At 40.3% G+C, this 27911-nt stretch overlaps 1 protein-coding gene across 1 annotated transcript; it reads right to left on the bottom strand.

Moving 5' to 3' along the window:
- Positions 1–1779: 1779 nt before the first annotated feature.
- Positions 1780–27897, bottom strand: ppp1r14c (protein phosphatase 1, regulatory (inhibitor) subunit 14C). The gene is made up of 4 exons (XM_080882667.1): positions 27554–27897; positions 7089–7172; positions 5868–5900; positions 1780–4100 (listed from the first exon to the last, which is right to left on the bottom strand). The coding sequence occupies exons 1-4, from the start codon at positions 27785–27787 to the stop codon at positions 4026–4028; spliced, it is 426 nt and encodes a 141-aa protein (XP_080738793.1). The 5' UTR covers positions 27788–27897; the 3' UTR covers positions 1780–4025.
- Positions 27898–27911: the final 14 nt, after the last annotated feature.

The following is a 27911-nucleotide window of genomic DNA, read 5'->3' as shown; positions in this document are numbered from 1 at the left end:
TCCCTTTTAAACAGCAGCTTTAAATCTGTCTCTTATATCAATGAACAATTTCTACCTAGCAACAGTGTACAGTAGGCCAGTGGGCCAGTCCATATGGGGCTAGAGAAAGGCTACTCGTGCGCACATTGAGCAATAATGTCATACCCTGATGAGCCCTTTACAGAGTCAGACAGCGTGCAGGCGTGTCCTACTAAACTACTGCCACACTATAAGGCATTGAAGGGGAGCACATTGGGCACCATGATGCTCTCATATGCCCCCACGGTTCCGTGACAGAACTCTCAGATCTCAGCACATAATGCATAATGACATGGACACGCACAGATGCACATGTACAAATATAAATGGGCATCATAAATATGGAAGGACCCTCCTGCCTGGTTTAGGGAGATAACATCTTGTACACAATACCACTACCAATAGGGAAAGACTTCTCAGACTTTAATATTTCTAAAAATAAAATGAAATAGTTTATATTTGATGCTGGAGTTTTATTTAATATTGGGCAGGCTATCAGTCCTTATGCTAACTACGTTCTTTATTTAGACTTTTGTGTTAATTTTTCTCTCAGCTTAACTGAGACACACTTATGACAGTGATGGAGAGATCTGACACCAAGCAAGATATGATGCATGACGTCAAAGCTTTCTTTACACGGTCATTCTCTTTTTATAGTTACTTTGAAACTGGAGCAGCCACATCCTTTATGCAGTTTACTAAACTCCTTTTACTAAAATGTAGCTTATTGTGCCTCTGTGTGGTAATCTCTGTGCAGTAGTGTGCTGTTTAAACCTGATGGCAAACCAACCAGTTAGGGTTGGCGAATGGTTGCTTTCAAGTTTGCGTTCCATTTCTTTCCAGTTTCACTTCTGCTAGGCAAGAATTTAGTGAGTGTTTGCAGACAAGTCAGCATCTTTCACACAGACTGTAGATGACCATGAAACCTGCTAGCAAACAATAGGGTCATAAGGATGTTTTGCGAGTAGCAACATATATGTCATAGCCAGTGACTGCCAGTAATCTCCAGCATCTACCACAATTCACGCTTTTCCCTCAAGACTGGTCGTTGCTTGGGGTTCACTGATCTGTTTTTAGGCCTGGTGACTGTGACTTTAGGAGTTGATTTCACAGTTTCTGTCAGTAACCGCTCGCTAACTGGTACACGTTTCCCTCACGACGACCAGTCTCCAGGCCTGTGTGACTGGGGCCATAAGTAATCAGTGACGTTGCAGTTGCTGTATCATGTGCATAAATGTTAACACCTTCTTGTGCTTTGGAGACACTTGGGAATGGATCTTGCTGCTGTCTGGTTCTGTAAAAAACTCTGAAAACACAGGTCTTTCAGTCAACTGCCTATTGCATAAAAATTTACTTGAAAAGGAAGTTGTGATTCAAGCTGTCATTGGAAAAAATATAAGTGTAAATAAGTCTAGGTTATAGAAGACTTTTACCATGCTAAGAGAAGCTAACAGTTAATATAGTATCTATCTAATAAAGAGCAGTGTTTCAAGAGAAAAGACTATGCAAATGGTGAAATGTGGCTGTAATGAAACATACAAATGCATTTTGCATGTCAAGTAAAATGAAAACTAGAAGTAGAAGGGAAGTAGAAAAGAAATAGACAAGTAGAAACATTTTCTTAAACAGTACAGAGTCATTCTGCATTTTTATTATCGGCAAAAACAAACCACACCACATTACATTTTAAAAAGAAGAAAGCTTATTGTGGATGTACAGAACAAAACTGCAACTGAATAACATTTTTGTATCATAATAATAATAATAATAATAATAATAAAGGTATAAAAAAGGAAAGTGTTTTACTTTGTGAAATAAAAACCTTTAGGCCAAGAAAATGTTCCCCTCAACATGCTACTTTAAAAACACATGCAAACATAGAGCTTTCTATATATGGACACTTTCAAAATACTCTCCACATGAAATCCCATAAATAATAAAATATCTGCCACTTGCCCCTGAAGTATTTCTTGACAGAAAATCCTATAGAGTACCTTGATATGAATCTCAGTAGCCCGTAATGTCTCCATCTTCATGGTTTTCCTCCAAATTCACCGAGCCAGAAAAACTCACCATTGCTAGCTTAGAGTGATGACACGTATCCAACCCAGTTCAGACAGAGAAATAGAAGATGCAACTCTGGAGCATCCACTCCATCAGTCAAGAGAGACAGACTTCTTGCAGACACATTTCTCAGTCACCAGTCAACAGTGAAAACGCCTTTTATAACTTAACCAAAGTCTGGGAAGAACATCAAAAACAGCACCATTTTTTAAAATTTCCTGGATTATCTCCAACGTGACGTCACGTTGTCTCAACACAAAAGGTTTTACAAAGTCATACATGGTAGCTATGTCAAAAAAGTTTTTTTTTTTTAAAATTTTTGCTTGATTATAGGTCTATAATATACTCTTCATCAATACCTTGTCTCTGTTGTTAGCATGCAAGAGGGTGCTTTGCAAGTGTTATGTTAAACTAAAACATTGCCCTGCTTTTGTCTTTGGCAGCTGTGGGTTTATACTTTATATCAAACTGCAGGTTTTAGTCTGCACCTTCCTTTTTTATACGATTAATTATTCCAAAATGAAACTGGGCACAACCCTGTAAGGGATTCGTGATTGTACCAGAGATTTTTCAGTGTGTTGCTGAAGGGAAATTTACTAGCAACAAAACAAATCCACCTCTTAAACCTGCTTATATTCAGTTGTAACACAGTTTTCCTGCAACATGAAAAGAATTACTAAAACTTCTGAGCCCACCCAAAGATATCTCTGTAGTAGGAGCTGCGGCAGACTAATGCCTCCATGATGTTTGACATTTTAGGATCCCAGTTTTGGCACACCTTCTGTCGGCAAGTTAAAGTGTCAAGTCCTCCGGGGTTCTTATGCCACTGTTCTTACGCTTTCAAGTCGTCAGTAGTTTAAGTTCAGTGCTGAGTAAAAAGTGGACTGATCCTGAATGTCCTTAAAGGCAACATCAACCGCTATTACAGAGACAAGTTAGCAGAATTAAGTGAACCGGGTGTAAAAACGACTACAGTGTTTGGGTGTTGAGCTTGAATCTAAACTACCAACTGATATGTATTCCAATAAGGGAGATCATGAACATGTACAATGACGAGCAAAAGGCTGCTAATCATACAGGTTTTTGTAGTCTCATACAGAGAGCTGCAACACCCATCATGCCTTGCTGTGGTGAAAAGTATACTAGGAGACTGGGTAACAAAAAAAGGAAAAAAGAAAATCTTGATATGATTTTAGCACTGCTTGATAAAACGTTCCCACTCTTTCCAGAGTTTACACATCACAAAAGACGACGGGATTAATGTATTAATGTGTTGTGCTTTTAAATGAACTTGACACAAGACCACAGAGCTCCCTTACATTTGCAAGCAATAATGGAGTAGGGATAAAGAGGGTGACAAGAACTCAAACTCTCGAAGACCACATTTCAATCACGTGAACAAGAAATGGCAACATACAGTACTTTAGAAAAAAAAAAGAAAGACGCAATAGCAAAAAACCTCCGTAAAAATAGGACAAGAAAAAAAAAAGATCAAGAAGCACTGTGTTTAAATAGTGCTACAGCTAATTTCACACCTACTGCAACTATTTTTACCACCTCTTTTAAAGTTTTTGTTGGCGTTTTATTCTGTATGGCTGTTTGGTTTGTAGGAGTGGTTTAAAAAGCTTACATGGCTCTGACACATGAAGTTAGGTGGTGTTTGTATTAAAGCACAGTTGCAGTTCTGGCACATTCCAGATATTGTGACTATTTAAACATTTTGGCTCTGCTTTACTTATGTACCTTTCAACAGTCAAATATTATAATACACCTTGTTATTGTGATCGTGAAAAGAATGACTAGTGCTATATTCATGGATTATACAGCAGATGTTTGCAGAACAGTTACTGATGTTTTGATAAATTATTCTGTTTAATGACAGTCCATGTATGGCGGGCTAAGTAGGAGATGACGGAGTTTATGGCTGATTGATGGTTGAGCCATTATAGGCCCTTCTTGGTTGGAGCGCTAAGTTTTCTCATTCCCCTTATCCTTGCGAGGAGCTCACGGACAAAGTTCTGTAGGGAGAAGAGGAAAAAATGATTTAAACAGACACACACACACACACACACACACACACACACACACACACACACACACACACACACACACACACACACACACACACACACACACACACACACACACACACACACACAAATCGAGCTTAAGCAATTATCAAATGAGATTTGCATCAGAAGGCCATAATTCAAATCTATAACATTTCTTTAGTTTCTGTTTGATTTTGCAGGCTGAATCCTGAATCCTTTGTCTAATGGCTTAATAAATATACAACTGACAGAAAACAGGTTATACACACAACCATATTTACTCTGCCGAATGACCTAATAACACAGTTCCTAAAGATACAATTAAAAATTGTAACAGGTAATTGCAAAGTTATTTGTTATGTGTAAACACAACAGTGATTCATTCCTTGAATTGGTGCTTTTTTTATGCTTAGATGATTCATAGGTCTGTGTTCAGCAAAAGCAAACCAAAAACATTCCTCTGAAAATAGTCAGGTATAATGACTGGACTAAAAATAAGTGAAAAAGCAACAGGAAAACTTTGAAAGACCTTCAGAAAGCCTGAAGTACTGTTGTTCAAGACCACTTTAATTACAAGGAAATCTGGTTTATTGGCACCGAAACATAAAAAATGAGTGGTGGCTAGAGTCTTAAGCGTAGTACTGTAGGAAAGGAAAAAAAGAATTTGTACCAAACAGAAAACAAACACTGGCCAACCCCAGTCATATGGGTATTGCTTTTTAAGTCACAAAAAAGAAATGCCAGTTTATGAGGCAATAAGTCAGAAAAGGATGGAAGAAAAAGATTCCTCATCTTGATCTAATGGCTCTATAAAAGTCTGCGATGGTGTGACTCGGATCGAGAATGTGCTGAAATATAAACCTCACAATTGTAACAGAGGTGACACTTATCGTGCCCTAATTACTGATACCTCCCTCCTCTTGTCACTCTCTTCTTTTCCTCCTCCTTGATCTAGAGGTCTCATCTATCCTTCACCATTTGTAACAGCTTCTTTCATCCCCTGTCATTCTCTCACCAACAGTGCTCTCTTTCTTTTACTTTCATCCTTTCTTCATCATTTGCTTCCAATTGTCACAATTCACCTTCTCTCTCCATTGCCTCTGCTTTTCACTGTCCTTAGTCCATGTCATCTATGTGGGATTGTGTTCAAAATGGCATCTGGGCTACTCCAGACTCGAGGGATTACAATCTGTGTGTGTGTGTGTGTGTGTGCGCGCGTGTGCGAGTACGGATGTGTAGGAGTGACACGTATCAGCAGCTGTCAACCTGGCTGAACGTTGCTGTTATCTCAGATGCCAGTGACCTTGACATTTTTTCAACAGGCTGACCTAATGCCACGCACAAACACATGCAAACAGTCACAGATGACAGATGGGCAGTCCATGTTGGGCAACATGGCCGTATGTAGAGGTAATGTGATTGTTCTGCACCACCTTTAATCACCAAAATAGCTTAACCCTAACTCCCCCAACCCAGATACTTGAAAGCTTACCCGCACACACCCATTCGCACACTCAAAAACAAGCGCCAGTGTGAACAAAGTTAAATTGTGTGTGCTTGTATGTGTTCTGTGTAGCTTATGGGCCCATCTAACACTTGTTTCATTCAGGTCAGGGTGACAGTAGCATGAAAATGTGACTTTACAAATTCAATACTGCATGTGCGGATCAATAATTTCAGGTCACTGATCTCAAGCAGTGGACATGGAAAAGAGAGCTTCACCGGAAGACTTACCTCTGTTGGTTTGTAGCAGTCTATTAATGATTCCTGTGTAGAAATTGGTAAAGGAAAAACAGAGAGTTGTTTAGGGACATTTCCCAGCACTGTCTGTGTTGGATTGGTTGGTTAGCTTTTGTTGATATGGAAAACCGCGGTAATGTATTCAGACAACATAAAGACTGATGATTATGTATGTTTGACATCAGTCTGTCTTTGAGGACAGGTCCACCATACAGTAGAGCCAACAGAAACAGGATACCATACAAAGCAGTCACATGGAAAATTTGACTTTAAGGTGAGTGTTTCCATTATGGAACAACTAGGGTGAACTCAGGTAACCTGGGACAATTTCTGGTTAATCACTTTGGACACTAAGAAAAAAAAAAACCCTGTGTATGACATTTAACTGTGTTCAGCTGCTTTTTTTTTTTGGTATTGGATTGGTATAATAGAATTTTACTGTTTTGAAATTTGGGCTGTCCCATAGTTTTGACATTGTTCAGGTAAAATGGGCCGACTGACTGCCAAAAAATGGGCCAGTCACACATATATATATATATATATATATATATATATATATATATATATATACATATATATATATATATATATATATATACATATATATATATATATATATATATATATATATATATACATATATATATACATATATATATATATATATATATATATATATATATATATATATATATACATATATATATATATACATATATATATATATATATATATATATATATATATATATATATATATATATATATATATATATATATATATATATATATATATAGCCTCCCTCGAAAACATCCTTTCTATCACATTTCTGTTACTTTCTGATCCTCTTTGCTTCTCTTTGTTCATTGCTCTTGTCTACATTGAAACATTGTCTACAATGACTAGTCTGACATTCTTCAGTGTCAGACTAGTGATAACTAGTTTGACGCCAATATCTATTACTTCAATATCAACACACCTCTTTTACCCTCTAACGTATACATGTACAACTGTGTTCATGTGTACATGTTAGTGTATATTTGTATGTATTTATAGCTAAGATATATACAATATATACCATAGATGAGATGCATGAACCATGAATGTCCCATTTTACCTGATAACCCCACTTACCTTATTTCGCCTTATTTCATCTCCTATATGAGATTACAATGTATTTTCTGAGGACTTACAAATGCAGCCCAAAGAACATACCTGCAGTTTGCTGGCTCTCTCGTCATCACTGTTGACCTCCAGCAGGTCATCGATATCTATCTCTACCTCGGGCATCTCCTCCTCCTGGAACACAAAGACACTCTGGTTTACTGAGCAGCTCAAGCAGAGGAACTTGTGGAAGACGAGCACATAAATATGTGAAGGAGTAAATAAGAAATTAAAACGGAAAACAAGAATATTATACACTTATTATACACAGTTTATACAAACAGTGTGTCTGAGCCTCTGAACTTCAAGCTGCAAACAAGCTGAGCATATTTAGCATTTAGCTTTTTGGAACAGGCATCATATGGAAATGTCATTTTACTGTGGGTTGGTCCATTTAGTGGTTAAAGGCTGTTTTCAGCTCAGTGCCACTTCAAAGGTCCGCTGTTTCACTGGTTCATTTTATTTACCCACGGACGGCGCAGGGAGGATCAAACTGTTCCTCCCAGCTACCGCATGATGTATCATCCAAATTCTTCCTTTTGGGTTTTGAAGCCAAAGTGTCCATGTATATACAAGCAGTGGCCTTTATCAACAGCCATATTAATTGCAACAATCTGTGACTATACCACTCCACCATCCCTAGAATATATACAATTTCCATTTCAGATTATTCCCTATAATTTACATCTAATGCCAACGCTCATGTAGGTCACTGCACTCTTTTGCACAGGAAAGACTTTGTGTCTTAAACCGGTAATTAGTGTTTTCTCTTCCATTTACCAAATCTATGATCTTTCTCTAGCATCAACAAAGACACTGTTGATACTGGATTAATATTTTGGGCATTTGCACATTAATTAAAAATAAATAAATAAATACATAAATAAAAGACTAAGAATCTTTATCTACTACATGTTCATTAAAATATACCCCCAATCACCTTCTATCAACTGCCAAGTGTTAACTTTTTGTCACTTATATGGAAACTCAACACCCAAATCTCCATGGCTTTCAGATTTCAAGATTTTGCCAACCCTTACCTACTGAACTATTTGTATGTTAATAATTTATTTCTTTGTAAATTAAGTCTTTACCGGCCATAAAATTTAAGAGACAGCTATATGATGAACTTATAGGATATCAGTGCTCTTTTTTTTTTTTTTACCACTTTATTGAACAGTCTTGGTGAAGGTTCACTGAAAACATCTTTATTTTCTTTTGTACTATATTACTGTACTACACATCACACTGGAAGGCTATAATGCTATGATACATTCACATGAGCCTGGCTCAGGCTCTATTATCAAACCCATGGTTTTAAGTGAATGTGACTTGCAGCCTTAATGCCTTTCTCATCTAATGCATACTAAACAACATTCCTTAGTAGTCCTCCATAAAAATTGTAGGATGATATCTATCATTATTTTTGCAGTAAACTAAAATTAATAAAAGCGACTAGTTCTTTAGTTGCACGTGTGTTTGTGTAAGCCTCCCAGAGGACTCTTGTGTAAGGTGAAGCCTCGAGCATGCACTGGTATTTAGACACAGGGACAGGAGGATGGAAGGATGGCTTGATTTTAGCTCTCAGCATTAAAGCTCAGTCACTGCTCAGTTTTGCGTGGGTGTTTCGATATGCACAGAATGAAATTAGATTACAGTTATACCTTTGAAAGTAGCCTGCAAGACAAAATGTACATTCCAAGAGACAAATGTGCTGCAATATGCACACATTTGACTACTGATGAACTAGTGCAAATTTATTGCGTGTTCTTGTTTTAGTTAGGCAACATATACACAAACATCCCATCATAGCACCCATTTACACAGTCAAAAAAAATTCTACCACATCTTAAACAGGCTTGATCATATTTCATCTATATTTCATCTCAAACACACTTGACATTCACACACACACGTAGACACACACACAAACACAAGGCTACCCCACCTCGATCCTTACTCCTGACAGGCATTTACACAACCTGCATTTTAAGCACCTCTTTCTCTGAAACGTCTTAGCGTGAGGGTCTCGCTCTGAAATCCTCACTCGTTGAGGAAACTGAGAAGAAAGGTAGCAAAGCCGGGAAAGGGTCAGAATATGTCAAAGCCTGCCACCTATTAGCATATGAGTGTGTATGTGGTGGAACCACAGAACAGAGGTTGTGTAAAAAATGCTAATCATCAGAGGAGATGAGCTTTTTCAGACTGCGGAGTGGAAGGATAAATTGATTTAGATGAAGAGGGAAAAAAAAGTGAGAAAATTGAGTTAATGTGAGGTGGTGAAATGATGGTAATGTTATTGTGTGTGTTGTCCTGCTAAGCACAAGCACTGATGTTTGCTTGAAACCTCAAGATCAGAATACTTATTTGTGTAAAATGATTATTTCCTAAATCTGCAATGCAGCATTCTTAGCTAGAGTGGAAGTAACTGACTGGTGAAATTCACACGATTTGGTTTGGTAATCAAATATTTCTTTAAAACTGATTATTGAATGTTCTCTTAGGAAACTTTAAAAACATTGTTGAAGTTTGAACTCACCTCTCCTGATGAGGGCACTCCTAAAAAGCAAAAACTGCTCATTGGAAAAACAAAAAAGTAATGGTTGTCTAGTGATAATTTTTCTGCAGTAGACTAAATGGTCACATCACTCTCATTCGCTCATTGTCTAATTCTTCATAACTGCACTTAATTGTTATTGCACGAGTCTCCTGGTGCACGAGTCAGCCTGTCTTCAAACAATGGCAGCTTGCGTCAGACTCACTGCAATCACTCCCAGACAGATTTGCAAATAACCAGTCTTATTTAGAAATGCAGAGAGATTTGAGGAATCAGTTGGAGTCAGGCTGCAACCGGCTGCAAAGTAACGCATATGTTGTGTTAATTGTGTGGAATTTCCCCAGCTGTGGTGTACATGTGCATGTCCAAACTAAATTATTTTTATCCCCAGTAGGGATAAAGCTGCAAGGAAACTGACATCCTGATCCAGAATAAATACCTTTGAGCAACAGATTTGTGATTTTTGCTGAGTTACCACAGTTAGTTGGCGTATTGTCACAAACAAATTCTCATGTAATTGCCCTTTTGACCCCAAATGATACCAGACTGATTCCATCTTATTGCTGTTTTATCACCATCTTGGTGAACCAAAGTTGCCTTGAAGACAGAAACTCTCTGCATGTGGTGGCAGGGTTGGCCCCCACCTTTCAAACAACCACTTCAAAAGGCAACAAGATTTCAAAATCACTGCACAAAGTTGCAATAATTTTACTAGTACCAAAATCTCCAACCACTGTTTTCCTTAACTGCACCATTATTGAGGCCCAAACCGGCAAACCCGGCAGCATCAGGGTGCCAGAATTCCAGGAATCGCACCCATGTTCCCACAGATTTAGCAGCTGTATTAAGGGGAACCACATGATATTAGCCAGCTGATTTCAAAGATGAGATTACAGCGATGTTATATTACAGTGATTTATATATAAATCTTAAAAAGAGAAATTAAGTATTTACAATATAAGCATATAAGAGAGGTCAAACCGTTCAGTGCCAGGCTTCCTCTACATTTTGCATTTTTTTTAAAGCTGAAAATAGGTGACAAAAAACTCTGCTCAGCTGGTCCTTAAGGAAATCTTAGACTGTTCAATATAAAAATATTCTTGCTGTTGTCTCTAAAAATTTTAGACAAAGGCTGGGTTTCATAGCCTTAGTGGAGACAAAACCTAAAAGTTCAAATCATCAAACATGCCTCCTTCCTTGGAAGGTCATGTTGTTTACACCTCACAGCAGCTACCTGCAAATTCAGACGTGTGAGTGGAGTGCAGAGATCATGGCCTCGGTCAGTGTCGATGAGTTTGTGTACTGTGATTTGCTGGTTTAACCTAATAATAAACATGAAAGCATGAATTCGAATGAGTAACAATGTGAAAGTGAAAACGTGTCAGGATCATAAATTTAGCAGACTGACCTACTTCTTAAGATGTTTGAGGGCAAAGGACAAGTCTGTCTGCCTGCCTGTGTGCCAAGCTATCAATCACTCGCTTCACCCTGAATGCTCCGTGTGGGTTTGTGTGTGTGTCCCTGAATATTCCACTTGTCAGCAGGCACTCCGTCACCCCCTGTCACTGTGATTGGTGATGACTAAAAACACGGCCTGCTCGCCAGGCGTGACTGCAGGCTATCGCCAACAAAATCCCGGCTCCTACAAACGCGCACATGCACCCACGCCGGTTTTTGCTACCATCAATCTTCTACAGGGAATCACTCACCACTGGGCTTCGCATTACAGTCCCTAAGTGTATTAAACACACTGTGTAGATGGTGAGAATGGAAAAAACACGCTCTCACACCTAACACACACATTGAAGATGTTGTCCTGCTAGATGATCGCGAGCCTAAAATGGCTAAGGTCACACCTGCTGCTACCGGGAATATAATTTTCCATTTAACCAGCATACAAAATGACAAAAGGCACAATGGCAGAGAGTGACAGGCAGCCACAAAACAAACAGAAATGTGAAAAAATGGTAAGTGCTGTGAAACTGTGAACGCCTGTTTATGCACAAGAGGCCTAGATTCAGCATTTTTCACAGATGACGGCTGGTTTTTGTTTGCATATGCAGAAGGGAGATATAAAGATGACTAGAAAAAGAGAGCGAGAGTTTGTGCGAAGAGGATGGTGTGCGCAAAAACAGATAACAAGGAGCAGTGTTTGTTGTAATGAAGGCAACTCTGTGAAGACGACGTGTGAGAGCCAGCAGGCAAAACAGAGAAGCGGAGAGCAACACTGCCAGCCTGTGTGTGTTTGCTGCGTGCAGAGATGCAGACGAAGTGAGGCATGCATGTCTGCCAGACTCATATTCACCGACAGCTAAACAGCCAGCAGCGTTTTCAGTCTGCTTCATCCGCAATGAGGTGAATCAAAGCTAATCTAAGCGGCCCAACCCCGTGACTCAACGCAAACTCTATTCAGACTACTCAAACGTTTTCTGCGAACAAAGAGTTAAACTCTGTTACGGGCGATCGCTTCACTCAGCCAAGTGATTCATAATTATTCCTATTCATGGCCCACTTTTATGAACTAGATCTACCAGTTACATTGGACAGAAGCAAATCCTACTTGAAGACATAATTAACGAGTCACATGAAACCGCGATCGAATGTTGTTTCACTTTAGAAATATTCTGTTTGAGGAGTAGCACATGACCTTTCGTGAGTTTTTCAGCTGAGCCAGGTAATGTCTCAGTAAGGTTGCTTTCAGTTCATCCAAGAAACAACACATGATCTGCCACGACTCTGCAATAAAGCAAAAGGAAGACATGTTAATGTACCCTGGTGTGATTCAGCAGACCACTCTTGCAGGATATGCATATCCTCCTGGTCAGTTTGATTTGACTTTCTGTTCGGTCCTGTTATCACAGATTGACAGTGTGGTTCAGCTGCCTCATTAAACACTTCAGTCAAGTCTTTATGTGTAGTGGCAACTGATAATGGATAACAGCTGAGAGTATTTTCAAGCATAGGCTTCTCTGAAATGGAAATATTCTAAGGTAAAACAACAGAGTCAAACTCACAGACGATGAGCACTCAAAGATATTTACACAGCCAGCAGCAAACACGCTCACAGAGGAACTTAGCAGCTGGAGTGCAAGATCTGCTACCCCTTGGGCCACATGAAACCTCACGTTGCAGGTCTGGATCTTTATGCTTATTTTTATGGCTTCCTGCTTGCTAGCTTAAATTCAAGCGTGGCGTTATGATAAAATGGTGCCACTGATTATTATAGTGCTGTTGCATCATCGCAAAAAGACACTTTACCTGGAGGATCATAATCCTCAGTGTGCATGTGTGTGTAAAAGAAAGAGAGAGAGACATAGATCTGCTGCAGTACAAAGAGCTCAACAACGTTCAGTCTCCACCCTCAGTGGGTAACACGTGCAAAAAAGGTGGCTGACATTGACTGATCCCTCTCATGTGTTAGCCGATATTAACCACACAAACACGGGCTCAACTGGATTGAAAGAGGAGTTATGTAGTAAATAAGATAATACCACCGCCTCTTCTTTAATCACTGCTCTGTATGCATGTGATGCAGTGCTTATAACAGAGACTGACAGGAAGAGCTGGTGGGAAAGGAAGAACGTAGGAAGAGTTTTAATCGTGCAGAGATGCTAAAACCTTCACCCTGTATTGTAAACAAGGAGACATGTCTAAAGAGAAGAACAGAGAAGAAGAATAAGCAAACGTTAGACCAGTGAAATAACAAATGCACTTGTTTGTTTCATTGGTATGAGTATCATTTCTTTCTTGATGATGTCATTACATTGTTTTATTGTTGTCTGACCCAGAGAATGTGGATGGAAATTAGCTTGCCTCTAAATCTGGTACAGTACATCTCTTCTCTTAGGAGACTAATGGCTTTGTAAATTTTCCCTGACAAATAAAAAGAAAATACAAATACAAACACAAGGAATGTAGGCCTGTGTTAAATTAGCAACCACGCAGAGATGAAAGAAAGGGGGGAAAAGGCAGGAAAAATGTGAAAAGAAACAAAAGAGACCATGTACGAGACTGCTAATTACAATATATAAGAGCCGATAATAAGATACAGGGAGATGGGGAGCGCACAGATAAGTGGGTCACTTGTGATGATGATGCAGAATGCAAGGAAGAGGAGGATTGCGCAACACTAAAACCTCACAGCTCAGCTTTCTTCCTCTCTTTGCTGCCGAGCGCTGTCACATCAAAGCGAGCAAGAGCTCAAGGTGGGATGAATTCATCTTCAGAGACCGCGTTAAACCGAGTAAGAGACACTACAGTGTGACAAAGAATGCAAAGAATCACAGGGCAGGGACAGGACAGGAAACATAAGGAAAACAGGGACGGGAGAGAAGTAAAACAACTAAATACAAGGATTTTCTTTCAATGCATGGGGAAAGCAAAAAGTTACTTGGAACAGTAACCAATAAAGGCCGGCTTCTCCTCCGTTCCTGCATCCCTCGCTTCCTAACTCACCCCCACCTCCCAGCACCTTCTTCTTGCCCTCCAGCGATGCAATTTGCTGAAACCATACAGCATAGATTATGTGACTTCGCTGGGTGAAGTTAGCTACTGCAGCAAAAGCTCTTTCCCACGCTGATTCAGCTGTACTCCGGAGGACACAGTATATCAGGGAGGAGAACTGTCAGAGAAATAAGCTTGTGGGGAGGAATTATACTCAAAGGAACTTTTCAGTTAAAAATAACAGATGATCGTGCATACTAAATTTAAGAATCTCGTTGTGATGTAAATGTCCTAATCATTCTCCCCCTGATGTTTCTCCACTTTGGTGTTGTAGTAGCTTTTATCTCCATGGCCAAAACTTGATGTTGAAGCCATGTCCTTGCCCTGTTATGCTGAGTCTCCTCTGATTTCTTTTTTTCTGTGTCATAAATGGTCTCTCCCTTTGAGTTTCCACATATCACTCTCTATCAATTAATACATCAATACCTTTGCAGTTTGGAAGAACTAGTCCCCCACCCATAGTCTTTAAGGTAATTGCTCTAATTTTGTATTCTGTGTAGCTGCATCATGCCATATGATTCTATGATTTACACTGGAGTTATATACACTTATATATATATATATATATATATATATATATATATATATATATATATATATATATATATATATATATATATATACACACACTACTGGCTTTAGCCAGGTGGGCATTGCTTTTTCTCAAACAATCTCAAAATTCTGTCGTGGATGCAAATTTTGGTGACCTTTACGTTAGGCACGGGCAATGAACAAATACAAATGGACAACGTAACATTGCATTGCATGTCATGAAGATGAACATAATACATAGGAAAACCAGGAGAATTTGTATTTCTAATAAATCTTTTTTAATATATATACATATAGATGTTAATAATCACTATAAGTGTGACTACGTTTGTAGAAAGTTTCATTCAGATTGGCTCAACTGTTGAGGAGGAGATGAAGTACATGCAGACATATATACATGCATACATGAATAGGTTGGTACCATGACTGGTAACACCACTGTTTGTGACATTGCTACATTTTTCTCTAACTTTGCAAACAAAGCCTGATGGATAACTTTGCCATGGACCATTCTCCACATTTCTCAAACTCTCACCAATATTTTTTATCAGTTGAGAAATTAGCCTTACAAATCGGCAGTTTTGTTGGTTTGTTTGGGCTTTTTCTAAATGTTTGCAAGTCATGTGACTGATATACTGAGGTAGCTTCATCAATGAGGATCTTTTGCTAAATTATTATTTTTTTAATGACACCAAAGAGACAAATCTGGAAACTCGTTACGCTGCCAGTGTTAGGTCAAATACATCATATTTGAAGTTATCCCCCCTCTTGGACTGTAATCATTACCTATGTGTTTGAGGTCATGGAATATGGTTGGCGTATGAGTACATTAGGCTGATAAAGCACAATTAAAAATAAATAAATAAATAAAACCATGTTAGGATTTAGTATTCTCAAATGCTTGTTGCTCTTTTAATGCCAAATGGGCCATTTGAATCACTTATAAGTGAAAGCCAGAGACATTAAAATACCCGGTGACAGGGAGAAAGAGGCGACATTTAACCTCAGCTTTCCATACCAACCTGTGCTTATATAAGAGTTTAAGATCCTTTCCAGAGGCTATGCACTTAAGGTTAATAACTACCTATGCCTTGAATCCTCCTTTAGAGATGTAGGTGCTTATCCATCTACATGGCTGATACATAGATAATCTCCATTATAGCTCAAAAGATAACATCATCTGCAAAAGACAGGGATACCAGCATGATGTCATCACTAAAGTCTAGGTGTTCCCAAACATCAGAGGTAGTTACACAGAAAAAAATATATACTTTTAATGTTTTGTCAAGAGCCTTTAGGTCTTCTACCTTGCACAGTCTCTTCTTCAATAGCCCAAAATACTTACAGCATCAGCTGACACACAAGCCTTTTTACCCTATTGCTATACAAAATCAAAATACTTAACATCACCCTTCCTCCCCTTTGCTTTAAATCCTGATTTTAAAAAAGAGAGTAAAAATTACAGTAGACTGTCAAGCATGAAAATGCCAGTGCCGGTTTTGTGACTTTATTTCACAGTTTTGTGATCCTGCACAGGATTTATTTTACTGTATTTATCAGGCAGACAGTTTCTTCCTGAGGCTAATGGGTCAACAGCTGGGACCCATTTGGACCTTTGCCCTGAGTGTAAATGAGCACTTTCAGTCATTCTGGATGTAAAACATCATGAGCACCAGGGGCAGAAGCAGCCATGTTGCATATTGGCCAGCTATTTGGGGAGTATAATAACATAGGGTTAAGAACTGATAAAAATAATACACCCTCTTTGTTCTAATTTTCTTTCATCTCTAGTGCTTGTTTTTCAGTTGCATTAACTGCTTTCAAATGTGCAATGTCATGCAGCACATGCAAAGGTAGACAAGCCACACGCCCATATATGAGCACACGCCCATGACTTTGAGAGTCAAAACTGTCACAATACGGCCGTGTGCAGGCAAGAGTAGGACCCAAACGCAAACTCACAGAGTCAAAAGGTAAACTCAAAAAACACAGCTTTATTGCTGGCGTGAAGTGGGACACGAAAAACAACACAAAATAAACTAAACTGGGAAAACTAAAGCACAAGGAGCCACAGGGAAAAATCACACAGCTATGAGGGAGGACGCAACACTGACAAAGAGAAACATGGGGCTTAAATACACTGAGGGATAACGAGGGGGAATGAGACACAGAAGGAGAGCACAGCTGGGAGTAATCAGGCTGGACGAGACAAGGGAAGCAAAACTAGAAACACTCACATGAGGCATGGACCTTCAAAGTATAACAGGAAACTCACTGACTGAAATCTAAACATGCAAACTCAACAGCAACTGGGGAGACAGAACATAGGAACCTGAAACATGGTACAAAAACATCACAGTAGACATAACATGGAACACAGGGAAGCCATATTACAAAGCCAAAGAACTAAACCTATGGTAACCATAACTGAAATCTAGGGAAACAGGAAGCAGTACAACAAAAGACTCAAAACATAATCCATAATATAAAAACACGAGATCTCTTCAAAATAAAACTGGAAACATGAGAGGAAGACATGACAACATAAGACAACAGACATGAAACACACGAAGGGCAAGGGAGACTTCACAGGGGTTGAAATACACAAGAGGGAACTAATAAGCAAATGAACATAGGAGACATGAGCTTAAACATACTATAAACATCAAAATGAACTAAAACTCAAAACACTGGGCCATAAGACCCAGGACCGTGACACAAAACAACAGTCTTCCTTTTCTTCCTTTTCCTTTTCTCAGACACGTGCGAATGACGACGGTATTTTGCATCTTCTCACTGTGCCAACCAGATAAACTGAGTCAGTGTTTACATATAGCCAGATTATGAATTGATTTGGCCTGCTTACAAAGAAACCACTGATTAACTGGATCATCTTGGGATGGGAGGAGATGTCATAGGAAGACAAGAACATCAGTGTGCGCGTGTGACAAGTCAACGCCTTTTCTTTTCATGGTCTCAGCAGCTTTCCGTTTCCCCATTGCTGGTTGCACATTTTGCAGCTGGTTCTCCTTAGTCTCTTCTTTTAATGATCATCTTTGATCAGTGTTTGGGTTCAAAGCTCAAGCTTAGTAAAATGGAAATTACACCACTACTAAACTAGGACTGAGATGCCTTGTATTTGTCATTTTTCTTCTTGTACCACTACATGTTGGGATTCAATGGCTACATTTGTAAGCAGTCTAATTCAAGTTAATAACCTGAAGACATTTAGCCTCTTTTCCACTAGTATCTACTTGGCTCTACTCGACTGGGGTTTTCCATTAGGTGGTAGTACCTGGTACCAGGTACTTTTTTAGTACCTACTCAGTTGGGGGTTCCAAACGAGCTGAAAATGTGATGTCAATAGACTGCATGCCAATCATCGTCAGGGAGTGACATCACTGGATGAGTCATGAAAGCAACTCAACTCTGAAACCCAGCAACTAGGAAATAGCTACATATACACCAACACTGAGGTCCAGTGATACGGTGCAGATGTTTACCATCAGTTTAGCAGCAGATACACCATCGCCTGATGTCCTCCATTGTTGTTTTGTGTTTGTGTCGCATACAAACGACATCACAAGACAGGAAGCGCTGCTGTATCAAACCCACCCACAATAAGGTGGTAGTCAATCGTTGTGGAAAACAACTGAAATGAGTATGGAGTAGAGTCGTGTCGAGCCCAGAAGGTGCAAGTGGAAAAGAGGCATTTGTCATTTCCAGATCTCTTTATTTTCACCTTGTCCACATTTATTCTTCATATGTGTATGTGTACACATATTTAATATCTGAAGTTATGATGTTGGTGGTTTCACTACTAAGGTCTTGAACAGATGTTTTGCTAGGAAAGGCAACCTCTAGGTACCGTGAGGACAGAGTTGAGGAAAGATGTGGAAAACATGCAAGCAGACCAAAAAAAAAAATGGGATAAACCTGATTATAGGTCCTGAAGCAACAAAGCAGCCCTAGACCATCACACTACCACCACCATGTTTCACTGTTGGTATGATGTTGTTTTCATGAATTGCTGTGTTAGTTTTACAGCAGATGTAACAGGACTCCAACCTTCCAAACAGCTTAACTTTTGTCTCATCAGTCCACAGAATATTTTCCCAAAACTCTTTGGGATCATCAAGATGTTTTTGTTTTTGGCAAATGTGAGACTAGCCTTTGGGTTCTTTTTGGTCATTAGTGATTTTTGTCTTGGAACTCTCCCAGTCTCTTTCTTATTGTTAAATCATGAACTTTAACCTCAACGGAGGCGAGTGAAGCCTGCAGTTCTTTAAATGTCCTTCTGGGTTCTTTTGTGACCTCTTGGATGAGTCATCACTGTGCTCTTAGAGTAATTTGATAGGCCAGCCACTCCCATGAAGGTTAATCAAATTCAAAGTTTTCTCCATTTGTGCTCACTGTGATTCCTTGGAGTTCTAAAGCCTTAGAAATGGCTTTGTAATCCTGTCCAGACTGACAGATATCAATGATTTTGTTTCTCAGAGATCTCTTAGCCTCCTTCACTTTGTCAGACAGGTTCTATTTAAGTGATTACTTGATTCAACAGGTCTGCCAGTAATCAGGCCTGGGTATGGCTACTCAAACTGAACTTAACTTTCAAAAAAATGTGGTTAATCACAGTAAATTCATGCTTTGGTAAGCTTGGATAACTTGTTGTCCCTTAACAAATGATATCAGACAGATTAGTGTTAAGGTGTTCGTACTATACAAATACTATACAAATATAGATAAAATGCATGATAAACTTTCTTGGCTTCCTCCATCCATCCATTCGCTTCTGCTTATCCTTTTCAGGGTCACGGGGGGTGCTGGAGCCTATCCCAGCTGTCATAGGGCAAAAGGCGGGGTACACCCTGGACAGGTCGCCAGTCTGTCGCAGGGCTAACACATAGGGACAGACAACCATTCACACTCACATTCACTCGCACATTCACACCTAGTGGCAATTTGGATTATCCAATTAACCTATCCCCACAAGCTTGGCTTCCTGTGCAAGCTAAATTATACTATGGCTTGCTTGTATTTATAAAGAAAGCAATACTGTTTAACACACCACATTTTCTTTCTGCTCAATTGCAGTATCCAGATGAAAAACATAATCATAATACACGATTTTCAACAAACCGCAATTTAGTAATTCCTCGAGTTAAAAGCAACTTAAAAACTCTGTTATATTTAGAGCATCTTTCAAGTGGAATAATTCTATTTATAATTTCAAAAATAGCTTAAAAGCCTATTCAAACAGCTTTGAATTATTGCAAATATTGTAAGAGGGCAATGTCATTTGTAATGGAAATTTGTGTATTTTGTCTCAGTGTTATTGATATTTATATGTTCATATTTTCACAACTGTGAAACCTCACTGTGGATGTAATAGCCAAATTATGCAGATATTTTGCATTCACTTTATTGTGTAGCATTTTATTTGATTGTATTTGATGGTTTGGGATTAGCAACCGCTGTTGTGGAAGCTAATGGGGTTCCTTATAAATAAACAAATAAACAAATATCATCAATTAAAAATGAAACTTTGTTTTTACTCTGGTTATCTTTGTCTAATCCCAAACTTTGTGTGATGATCTGAAACATGTAAGTGTGAATAATAAGAAAGCAATCAGGAAGAGGGCAAATATATTTTCACAGCCCTGGGCAGGGTGAAGCCAGTGCTGGTTGTTCGACCTGGTAACAACAGGTGAAGACTGCTTGCTTTTTCTCCTCTTTTCCTGTTAGCTTTTTCTGTTTGCTTGTCAATCACATCTTCCCTGGGTTAGGTCACAATATACTTCAGCTGTATTACGTAGTGGCACGTATAAACTTTTACCATAGTACAGATGTATCAGTCCCACCTTTCAACTTGTAGACATGTGTGATTAGGATCAATAGGAGACTTAAGAGACAGATGGTAGAATAAGTCCTGGTGAGAAAAATAACAGAAATGAGGAGGCGGAGGAAAACAAAAAAGCAGATGGGGTCAGACTGCACCAGAAGTTGACATGAGAGTGAGAAATTACACCAGGATGGAAACTATAGAGGGAGAAAAAAAAAAAAAAAAGCAATAAAACCTTCATGCTGAGTTTTGCTTTTGAAAAAGATATTTGATACCTTTCTGCAGCCACTGTGTTTATAACTGTTTCAACAGCTGGTGTTTAGCTGCTTGCTAAAAGGCCTTCTTGTCAACACCTCTGATTTGTTTAGCAGCGCATGCATGTGTCTGCAGGTGGTATGCGAAATGCGCCAGCACGTGGTTGGACACAGACCCCATCGGTTTCTATTTTTGCCCGTGTAATTTGAATGGAAGATAAGTAAACACAACAGCGACCTTCCTCGCCAGATCCATAAACACATCAGGGTCACTCAGTAAAACAATTATCCAATTTACCGGTGAAATCTCCTACCAAGTGGGTCTGCCAGTCTTGGCAGTAATGATTTACTAAATGGGGGTCATTCTGGATTCAGGTTTGTCCCCTTTTTCCTCCTTCTTAGACCCACCTTCTTGTATAATCTCGACCTTTCACAGATTTTAAAAAGCACATTTGATCGGTGTGAAACAGACCCAGAGGTTGTAGCAAAGATCACCAGTTTTCAGAATAATGAGGCAGTGCAGCCCAGCCAGCATCCTGCCATCAATCAGAGTGAGACCTGTTCGATTGATCACTGAGGGGAATCACATCCATCAACTGCTGTGGGTGGTGAATTCACATTTTCACAGGCTTGCAAAACAGAAAATAAAAGACCCACAATGTTAAACTAGTGCCGGTAACTGTTTGTGTATACATGCAGTATATCCAGTAACTTCAGTGGTAACATAATGCTCCTGTCTTTGTATATGCCGATATGCGTGTTCACCCTCTGCATGGTATTGCTAAACCTATTGAACGCCACTAATGACTTGGCTTGAATTGCACTCCTTACTTCTCCTCAGCAGCTACCACACGAGGCTTGCACGATATAGTATATGACTGTTCCTGCTTCCCAATGTGGGGGGAAACACACACAGATACACACATGCACAAAAGGCAAACGAGAAATGTTATAGAGAAGGTCACAGGAGAAGCAGAGGGAGGAGGGGATAATGATGCAGACGGAGAGAGATAATGATGTTCTTTTTTTCTGCCAGGAAGTTGATGCTAGGGGGACAGAATCCAGATTCCACTGTCCACTACCAAAGCACACAAAGGCCGCCTGGGGACCCTCCTACACAAAACAGTGTAGAAATTAAACAACCGCTGTTATTGTGGTGATGAGAAAAGGAGCAGGAGATAGAAACATTAGTATTATCCAGAACAAAAATGCTTCTTCCTCAAGTGTCCGTGCTCCATTTCGTCTGTACACTGACCTGTGAGTGTATGTGTGTGTGTCCTGATGCTTATCAATGCATGGAAAGTACCCCCGACTGCTCAGCCATGGATATTATGGCCCCGAAAAGCCCACACGGCCTTATTCACACCCATGGACGCAGACATAAACACACACAAGGCCTCAGGGCCAAGTGTTGTATGCTGGCAGTGTCTGTGCCTGTGCACATGAATGAGCTTCATTGAGTGGGGCTCTATTAAAGCTGAGCCACGGAAAAGTAGGGCATTACAGTGTCTTTCTCCCCTTATTCTACAGCATACGCCCCCCGAAGAACACACACATTGAGCTTGGTACGCAAGCCAACAACATATTTACTGCTCTAGCAATCTGTTTGTCTCGGTTATTCTCTTCTTCTCTTACACACCAAATAAAGGCCTAAAGCTTCTCCTCATTCATCGATTGCTCTCAGGTGCTCTCAGACAGACGGTCTCGTCACTGTGCTGACAAACTCTGCCTTTTAATCACCTCGGCTTGGCCTCGGCGTTAATCTGCAGTCCAACAGCGTCTACTCAAGTCTCTGACTGTGGGAGAGGCTACGGCATCACACAGTTAATCGAATCTCAATCATGATTTTGGCGTCCTGCAAATAAACCCGCACAAGCCAATCACAGCTGTTCCCTGCACCACGGAGCTTGACGTTTCTTTGACAAGTCTGGTCGAGTACTATGTTAGAGGACAGAAATACAACAGAATTGGAATATTTGGCACAGCAGAGGCTGAATCCCTCAAAGCAGCTTATCATCTGCTGTTGGAAATACTTTGGATTTTGGGCAAGTGATGTAAACCAAGGAGCAATAAAAGAGTGCTGTAGAGTTGCTGCTCCTAAATCCCAACTGCACTTTGCTCAACATGGATGAGGCTGTGTGACGGTCAAATGCTGCTTGGTTGACAAGTGGGCCGGAACAGGGAAGGAAGCAACAGCAGAACCACCAGAAATGCATGAAACAGCATGAAAATAACACACAGTGACTACAGTGGAGACTGTTCACTGTTTTTAACACTCGGTTTCAGCTGTTTGAATGTTACATATAATGTTATATTTGCCCTTCTGGCTGATGGACCAATAACAGCACCAGCAAGAGCGGCCAACACACCAGCCACACCACATGCCCCCTTCAGGAAGATTGTGGTTCAACTGCTGTTGAACCATAATCTTCCCTTAAGTTATTCGACTGGGTGAAAAGACGCCACCATCTGCAGTGTAATTAATGCATGAAGGCCAAGAGAAACAATGCAAAGTGAATCTAATAAGCACTGTGAGAAACGAGGGTTTCAGGAAAGTGGTCAAGTTACTGGACAAACCACATGTTATTTCCTATGCAAAACATTGCCAGGGAGCTATAGAGGGGTCTCAAAGCTGTCTTTGTTTTGAGTTTTATTAACATCTATTATGTAGAGGCACCGAATAGAATGAAAGACTTTATATTTTGCTTAATACAAATGCACTTACCAGAGGTGAATAAACACTGTATTTGTCTGCAAAGATGCTTTAGTTAACAGGAAGCAGTGCCATGTTGACTGGATTTTGTTTTAGGTTATTTGTGTTTTGCTTATTTTTTGACTTCTAAGAGATGCACTCACTTTAGGTGGGTGAGGAGGGCTAATTTGGATGCATTTGTGCATTTGCAGGAATGTCACACAAAATGGATATGAAAGCAGGGTTATGTTTTCACAACTTTGTAATAAAAAAATTTTTGTCGCTAGCATAAATGAATAATTTTGACTAAAAACTGAATATTGATTAAAAAACAAACAAACCTATGATTATCATTTACGTAATAATGGTGCAGCCCTAGGAGAGGTTGTGGGTTAAGTGTTTCATAGTGTGAACTTACATGTTAGCAGTTCCATTAACACTTCAAGCTTTAATACTTTTACACATATAAAGTAATATAACAGTGAGTGATTTCTTTGGGCACTACAATGAGCCTATAATATAGTCAAGGCTTTCACTATATTAAGAGCTGCAGTGGGAGCACTTAGGACCTCAGCTTTCTAGCGCCTCTCCCTCTTTGGGTCATCCCCTCCTGCTTTTTTTCTCTCTGCTTTTTCTCCTCCCTGTCCTTTGAACACCAAAATGAACAGAGGCAACGTGTCCCGGGAGAGCAGAGGGGAATCCATCTCTGACAGAACTCACCTTCTGTTATCCTCTCACCCAAAGAGGAGGCACAGAGGGAGAGAGGGAGGGGTGGAAAAAGACAGAGGCTTAGGGAATAAATATATATATGAGATGAAGCCAAAAAGGCAAATTTGATATTTTGATATCTTGTTCATTTTAAGATTAAAGGTTGGTTTCAACATAAGAGAAAATATTCGCCTGTCTCCTTAGAAGTCCGGTAATACTCTCCTGTCAGCCACTACCGGAGTAACTTATACAGAGAGACTGGAAAAGAGTGAAAACTAGGGGCAGCTGTGACTCGGGAGGTAGAGGATCGTCTTCCAATCGGAAGGTCGGTGGTTCACCTGCCGGCTAGGCTGTGTGCGTGATTGGCTGAATGAAGATTTTATAAAAGGTGCTTTGAGTGCTCAGTTAGAGTAGAAAAGTACTGCTCAGTTTACCATTTAGCTATCAACAAGCCAGCTCCTCTCCATATCAGAATTTGGCATCCTGCATGGCTAAATGTATATCTGGTTTATTTAATCAATATAAAATCAAAGTTGCAATATTATTACAGCACAAGTTTCCCATGAATGCTTACATTTTCATTTTATTGCTTAAACAAAGGATGTCTTTATATGTTCACTCCTGGAGGTGCTGGTAGCTGGATCTTAGACATGCTAGAGGATCATCAGTACTTAGTTCAATTCTGATGAGACGGCAAGGTTTTCCATGACACACATTTTCTCCCTTTACTGTTTTCTAAACAATTTGTCTTCCAGCTACTAAGCAAGCACTGTGGCAACAGTTACAGGGAACAAGTGAAATTCTCACCAAAAACATAATCCTATTTGTTCTGAGTTCACCTTTCTTCCAGTCCATTACAATTCAGTATCACCACATTACCACACCGCCTACACAAACTTGCACACGCATACCCACACCTCTGTGATGATTGCTAGTATCAGGTTTTCTCATGAAACCGATATAGTGGCTGACCTTTCAGCTTGACCAGCACGCTCAAATCAGTAGCCTCCACTTCGATTTATCATCCGTGCACACACAAACACAAAATACACACCTTGGTCTATCTTGGGCCCTGCTCTTGAGGTGTTAACAGGCATGAAGGGGGTATGTGTGTGACTTCATGCTTACAGTCATTTGAGCAAACATCAGCAGCAAAGCCATAAGAGCCTGAATGAAATGAACATGAATGCGCATAAACACAAAAAACTATTTAAGCCCAGATTTTCCTCAATGATTAATTATTTGAATATATAAACCTTGGATTTCATCTATTTCAGTTCCACCTTATGCAAAATAACTGCTTCATCTTTATGAGGGAAAAGAATATTTTTTTCAGTGTTGTGTGAAAGAAAGCATTGAACAATGCAGCAGAGTGATACTGTGTCAAAATAATGGAGAATATTGATGTGTTGGTTTCATTTCATTGTCTTTCTAACACTAGTCAACAACACCGATCTCATTCCAGCATCCAGTGTGACATCAGACTGGCAACAACACCAGTGAGCCAGGGGATTACCATGTGATATTATCCCATTTGCCGTGTGAAAGACATGACATGAGGAGGTGTAAGGCTGCTGGGAATATCTTTGCTGAAATCTACACTGCAGGGACTCTGTCATTAAACTGAAGTCGACCAAAAGCAGTGTTTTCTTAGAAAAGTGTTGAATTCTTTCTGTCTGGAAATCACGAGAGCTTGCGTACGTGCTTGATCTACTGTGTTTTCCTGTTTATCTAAATATCCATTTGCATGAAGCAAATCACAGTCCAAAATACAGATCGGTGCTGGGCCAGTGCACTCCAGCCGTCGTCAAACATCAAATACTCCAGTCACCTCTGTGTAGATCAAGCACACCTGCTGATGACAGTCCGACACACAGCCAAAGAGCTCGGATGGCTTTGAAATTGAAACTAGTCTGCTCTCAGGCAGACTCTGAGAAAGCCAGGGATGAACCAAAGCAGAACCATAAAAAACAGAAAGCTTGCAAACAAAATGACAGCTATATAAATCATACTAAGGTACTTCTATGTGCAGAAGGCATGCATGAGGTCTATATGCATTAAATGTGGGAAAGAAATAGCAGAAGAACAAACTACTGAAAAAGACATTATGACATTCAGCATCCTGCTGTAATTTTAACAAGTTTCCTTTCTGCATATTCACACACATACTGCTCTCAGATTTACTGTTAGAGTCAACATTCTGCATTCATTAACAACCACATGCGCATCTACAACTGCAGACATGAGACATACTCATGTCCCCACACCTGTACCTTATGTTTAAATAAAATTCAGCTCCTCTGTGTTGCCTGATTCATGCACATGTGCATACATGCTCGCAGACCCCTATTTAGTCTCTGATTGGCTGAGTCTGTGGCGACAGGCATACTGTAAGGCTGTATGTGTGTGCATAGTTGTGGAGACCTTCAGCTTGAAGGTGTGGGGGAATCAGAGTCAGAGGAGCTGATTGGCTGTTAACGAAAGTCATGGTATCAGCTCGTCCTTAACCCACTGCCCTTCTTATTTCCCCCATCCCCCAGGCCTGGCTCTGTTCACTTGGACATGACTTATAGATCGGCTCTCTTTCTGCACCCCTTTCGTCCCCCACAACGAGTATTGTGGCAGAAATTTGCCACAATACTGGTTTCCAGCGCGTGCTGTCTGCGCACGCAGCTCGCGGAGAAAACTACCATCACATCATGAGCCTGTGAGGTTTCGCTCTCGAGGATGGAGAGGTAAATGCACGTGAGGTGGATGGATGCCTGTTACACGGGCTGATCTCACAGCGGCGTGTGAGGATGAGGTTACTCGTTCGACACACACTGAATAATGAGACAAAGCGCGTCTCGGTCGTTCATGGCCAACGCGGCTGGTGCGTAAAAAGCGCAAACGTGCGGTTTCTCTCTCGCCGGTCTCTCAGCCTCGTGGAGTCAGCCATCCCTCTTTCTCTTTAACAAGGGAGAAAATTACACGGGACATGACACATGAGTACCACACAGCTTTGTATCTCCAAGCCAGCTGGTATGAGTGCGGCAGAGCACAGAGAGACACCGGCTAAAATATTTGGGGTCAGATGAAACATGGACGTACTTTATTCAGGTGCCATTCTTGTAAACGCAGTGAACCATCTAAAGTGATAGAGTAGTCCGGCTGCTGCAGTTCTGCCTAATCAACACTGAAACTGAACATAAAAAGCAAAGTCGACCAAACAGGAGAAATGTATAAAGCGGTTTCGATTAATCGTCTTTGAAGGCGACAAAAAGATAAGATTTAAAAACACAACCTCTCAAAGAACAACAAAGCAGCTATGCAGGGCCACTTTTTTTCATCCAGGGCTGTTCATTGTCCAGCCGTCTCGGTGACAAGAGCGCACAACCGTGTGCGGCTTTGGAGTTTCTTTCGACTTACCTCACAGTCATACAACACGCTGAGCTGCTCGATGATCCACTCCTCCAGGACAAGTCTTTTCCGCAGCTCTTTCCTGTCGTACTTCACGGTCACTTTGCCCTGCTTCTTCTGGACCGTGTCTTCCCCATTGATGGGTCCGGACCCCACGCAGCCCACTCCGGGCGCACCTTGGAAGAAAACGCGGCTGCCGGCGGTGGGCAAAGGGGCACTGGTTTCGGTGCTGGCGGCCGACATAGCGAGATGTGCAGGAGTGTTATTAAAGAAATGTGTGGATGGAAGGGGAGGACTGCGGTGCCGAGTGGGGACTGCGTGCTGCACGGCAGACGGGAGAATGGTGAGGAGCTTTTAAACAGCTGCT

This window comes from Rhamphochromis sp. 'chilingali', assembly GCF_963969265.1.
Source record: "Rhamphochromis sp. 'chilingali' genome assembly, chromosome: 5".
Classification (NCBI taxonomy): Eukaryota; Metazoa; Chordata; class Actinopteri; order Cichliformes; family Cichlidae; genus Rhamphochromis; species Rhamphochromis sp. 'chilingali'.
The sequence above is the reverse complement of the archived record's forward strand: the minus strand, read 5'-3'. Positions and strand labels throughout refer to the sequence as shown.

Bases quoted from the DNA above. Each gene is read 5' to 3' on its own strand.
- ppp1r14c (XM_080882667.1), bottom strand. From the start codon at position 27,787: ATGTCGGCCGCCAGCACCGAAACCAGTGCCCCTTTGCCCACCGCCGGC. The intron at 7,173-27,553 runs GTAAGTCGAAAG...TTTGTGTTCCAG, and splicing joins GCGTGTTGTATGACTGTGAG to GAGGAGGAGATGCCCGAGGT. The intron at 4,101-5,867 runs GTAAGTCTTCCG...TTCTCCCTACAG, and splicing joins ACTGCTACAAACCAACAGAG to AACTTTGTCCGTGAGCTCCT.